We start from the raw sequence: 4,000 nt of genomic DNA, 5'->3' as shown, positions 1-4,000 counted from the left end.
CTGCCCCGCTCTGCCCCGTCCCGCTCTGCCCCGTCCTGCTCTGCCCCGTCCCGCTCCACTCTGCCCCGCTCTGCCCCGCTCTGCCCCGTCCCGCTCCACTCTGCCCCGCTCTGCCCCGCTCTGCCCCGTCCCGCTCCACTCTGCCCCGCTCTGCCCCGCTCTGCCCCGTCCCGCTCCACTCTGCCCCGCTCTGCCCCGCTCTGCCCCGTCCCGCTCCACTCTGCCCCGCTCTGCCCCGTCCCGCTCCGCTCTGCCCCGCTCTGCCCCGCTCTGCCCCGCTCTGCTCTGCCCCGCTCCGCTCTGCCCCGTCCCGCTCTGCCCCGCTCCGCTCTGCCCCGTCCCGCTCTGCCCCGTCCCGCTCTGCCCCGTCCCGCTCTGCCCCGTCCCGCTCCACTCTGCCCCGCTCTGTTCTGAATGTTCAGGTGTTTTTCCTCTTCAACTCGCAAGTGTCTAGATTAGAGGTGATAATTTCAACTCATCCCAGTGATCTGAATCTTTTGATTCCGTTCACCAAAACAATTCATTCAGATTCGTTCACTGATTCGTTCAGTGACTCTTTGTGTAAGTTACATCATTACACCAGTGAGTGGTGCCAGTGAGTGTATTTAGATTATTATGGCCATTAAGTCATTGTTTCATTCACGCAATACATTCATTTAAATACGCCAGTTTTTCAAGAGACATGTTGTAGATTTATGGTTTATTAAAATTGGTATGTCCAATCCACAGAAAGAAGGTCTGGTGAATTTATTTTCAAGAAACACATTTCAGTCAGTGCAGGCTAGTTTTGAGAGAGTGCTCACAAATACGAATGTACGAAAAAAAAAAAGCATTTTTACATACGTGTATGATGTAGTAATCAATGCTACAATAATTTAAAAAATAGTCAGTCATTTTACACATTCACATGTATAGCGGATTATGCTATGAACAAGACAACAACATAAGGCTTATCTTAGTGCTACACACTTTTCAAATGCACTGTTCCATCCTCTTTCTCTTCTTGTTGAAAGGGTGGCAAACTGAACGAACGACATGCGTATATCAGCCAAGCCGACATCAGTGAGTCAGCAGATCCTCGTTTGTTCACATAGTTTCTTCATAAACTGCAAGTACCAGTTCGCTCAGAGTCAGTAGGTCTACCACTCTCGTTCAGACTCAGAGTAAGGGGCGTATTCAATACGTCCAGCCAAAGACATGCCCCTTCTTGTTCTTCTGTCCTCTTGTTGAACCAGTAAGACTTGCATTGGATGAATAACGTCTCATTCGTTCACGACCGACAAGGTCCAGTCTGATCATATGGTTCCTGAGCAAGTTCCTTCAGTTCTTACTGAACCACATGTCTCAGTTCGTACACAATCAGTACTTTTGAGTACACTTCCACTGGACACTGTTCAGATTGCTTTTGTGTGTTTGTGTGTCACGTGTTTTACTTTCTCTGTTTCACAGAGAGGACGTTCCTGCCCCAAAGAGCCGGATCTCCACCGCCCGCAGTTTCACCAGTGTGGGGAGTCAGCGCTCGTCTCTCGGCTCCATGTCTCCCTCCAACCTGCACGAGTACGCCAAGTCCCAATACAACAAGATTCCGTCTGAGGAGTACGAGGCGCCGCCTAGCCACGTCCCTGTTCCTCCACCCAGCCACAACCCCGTCATCCCACCCAGCAGGGTCGCCGGCCCCAACCTCAGCCGCATGGGGGCGGTTCCGGTCATGACCCCAGCGCAGAACCGGGACGGATCCATTGTGTAGCATCGGAGTGGCCGAGAGGGACAACACGTACTGAACTCACGATTTATTCTTCCAGATCATGAGCAGAAGGACATGCATAAAGATGAACGTGTGTGTGTATATGTGTGTGTGCGCGTGTGTGCGCGTGTGTGCGCGTGTGTGCGCGTGTGTGCGCGTGTGTGCGCGTGTGTAGAAGTGGATAAATCAGATTCTGCTCTGTAAATAAATGAAATGGTTTTATTTTAAATTTGTTTTCAGGTGTCGTGTGTAGTGAGATGTAGCCGAAGTATTCTGTGTGTTTTCCTCTAAAATAATTTTCAGCAGTTTGATGAGAATCCGTCTGGCGCAGATGAAAGCTAAAATTATGAAATGCCCTGTTTTTCTGGTGGTTTGCTTCCACTCATTCAATCAATAATTGAATAGCCTTTTTTTTTTCCTCTCCTCCCCCGCTGGTGAAGTTACTTAGCGAGTTAAGCCATTGGTTAGCCAGTTAACCTTGTTTTTATTTAGCACTTAAGAACGCTTTAGTGAAGCTCTGATGGTTCTTCATCAAGCTACTGGAGCACGTACCAGAGCAGGAACCAAGGGCAAGAACCAGGGCAGAAACCACCTCCCATTACAGACTTCAAAATGTTTCTCTCATCAGTGGTGATGTGACGTTCTCTTTCGGTCGCTCGGCATATTAGCAAATTTCTAACTTTGGGGGTCAACAGTGTGTAACCTGTTCATACATAGAAACGTTTATGAAACTCTTCATTCATATAACAGTTCCAAAAACAGCAGAGGAAAAGACTAAAATAAGGAGAGACTTTCATGCCATTGCAGATTTTTCAAATGTAGTTGGGGCAATGGATTGCATGCATGTAGCCATAAAATCCAGTTGGTTTACCATATATGGCGATTTGGAAGCGTTTCTTTATGTAAATGAGTGTGGCCGTACACGAGCAGAGCACTTTGGAATGTGGATTTATCAGCATCCATTTTGTGCAACTGGGTGTACGTGTGATAAATGCCACACTGAATTAGAACTTGTTCTGCTTATACTTTGATAAATAAGACTCCAGGACCTTCTGATGGCTCCACGCTGCTGGTGGCCCTGACCCTGTGGTAGCTCCTCCCCTTTGGTTTCCCTGTCCCTGGTGGTTGTAGGTTATTGGAGGAGCTAACACATGTCAAGGGTTACTGTCTGAGCCAGGACTGACGAGGTGATCCTCGCTGTTCTCTCGCTCGCTTGCTCTCTCTGTGTGTGTGTGTGTGTGTGTGTGTGTGTGTGTGTGTGTGTGTGTGTGTGTGTGTGTGTGTGTGAAAGGTTAATTCTGGCAGATGAAGGATTTCACTTTGGTAAAATGCAGTCAAAAAATGAAGTAATATCTACAGAGTAAATAAAATTTATCTATAAACTTGTGTGTGAAAATAGTTACTGTAATTAGAGTATTTTGAGTTTTCTGCAGATCATTATATACACACACAGTTCTGATGGAGCTCTGTGCTTTAAAGTTGATGGTGGTGATGAAGGTAATAATGATAAATCCCTTTGTCCTGTACTGTGTCTTGTGTAAAAGTGAGCAGTTTTTTTCACCAGGTTGATTGTTTTCAGTTTCAGTGTGACTGCGGTTTCACATCAGATTGTAATAAACAATGACTCAGTGTCTGCAGGGTGTGTTTCTATCTATTTGTGGATATCACAATATTACTATAGTGATAGAAATGTAGGGATGTGACAAAACATATACTTTTTAATTTGAAAACCTAAAATAGTCAAATCATTTGCTTTGATTTATTGAGGTTAGGGTTAGCATAGAATTAGCCTAGCCTTAAGCAGCGAGACCCGATGTCATTCCCACATGCAGTGAAACCTGTGAACATAGAAGGGGGAGGGGCTGTTGGTGGTTGTAGCTGTAATGTCTCTGTTTCTTTCTGCCTGTTTAACTGTAATATTTTACATTTTTGGTTCTATACAGTTTTGTCTGTTTTGTTATCACATATTCTGTAAATTGTATTCTTTTGTTAATTTTTAAATAAAAAAGCAAAAAACCTCGGACTCTGTCTCGCTCTTTTTCTCAGTTCAGATCAGAGAGTTTTATTGGTGTGACTGTGTCTGATTTTTGCCAAAGTGTAACTGAAATGATGAGCTACTATCAAGGTGTGTGAGGTCTCCTCTCTCTCTCTCTCTCTCTCTCTCTCTCTCTCTCTCTCTCTCTCTCTCTCTCTCTCTCTCTCTCAGTTTCAGTTTAGGTGCTTTATTGGCATGACAAATATTTGTACATTCGTATT

The 4,000-nt window shown here is 45.7% G+C and overlaps 1 protein-coding gene across 1 annotated transcript in view; it reads left to right on the top strand.

Moving 5' to 3' along the window:
- The window catches only part of cxadr (CXADR Ig-like cell adhesion molecule), a 19,162-nt gene extending 15,395 nt beyond the window's left edge, over window positions 1-3,767 (top strand). The window contains exon 7 of the mRNA XM_034312601.2: window positions 1,450-3,767. Within this exon, the coding sequence (XP_034168492.1) occupies window positions 1,450-1,747 (298 nt within the window). The 3' untranslated portion in view covers window positions 1,748-3,767. The remainder of the gene's footprint in view (window positions 1-1,449) is intronic.
- Window positions 3,768-4,000: the final 233 nt, after the last annotated feature.

Source organism: Pangasianodon hypophthalmus, chromosome 17, assembly GCF_027358585.1.
Source record: "Pangasianodon hypophthalmus isolate fPanHyp1 chromosome 17, fPanHyp1.pri, whole genome shotgun sequence".
Classification (NCBI taxonomy): Eukaryota; Metazoa; Chordata; class Actinopteri; order Siluriformes; family Pangasiidae; genus Pangasianodon; species Pangasianodon hypophthalmus.
Note: the sequence above shows the minus strand (reverse complement) of the source record. Positions and strands in the feature narration are given on the sequence as shown.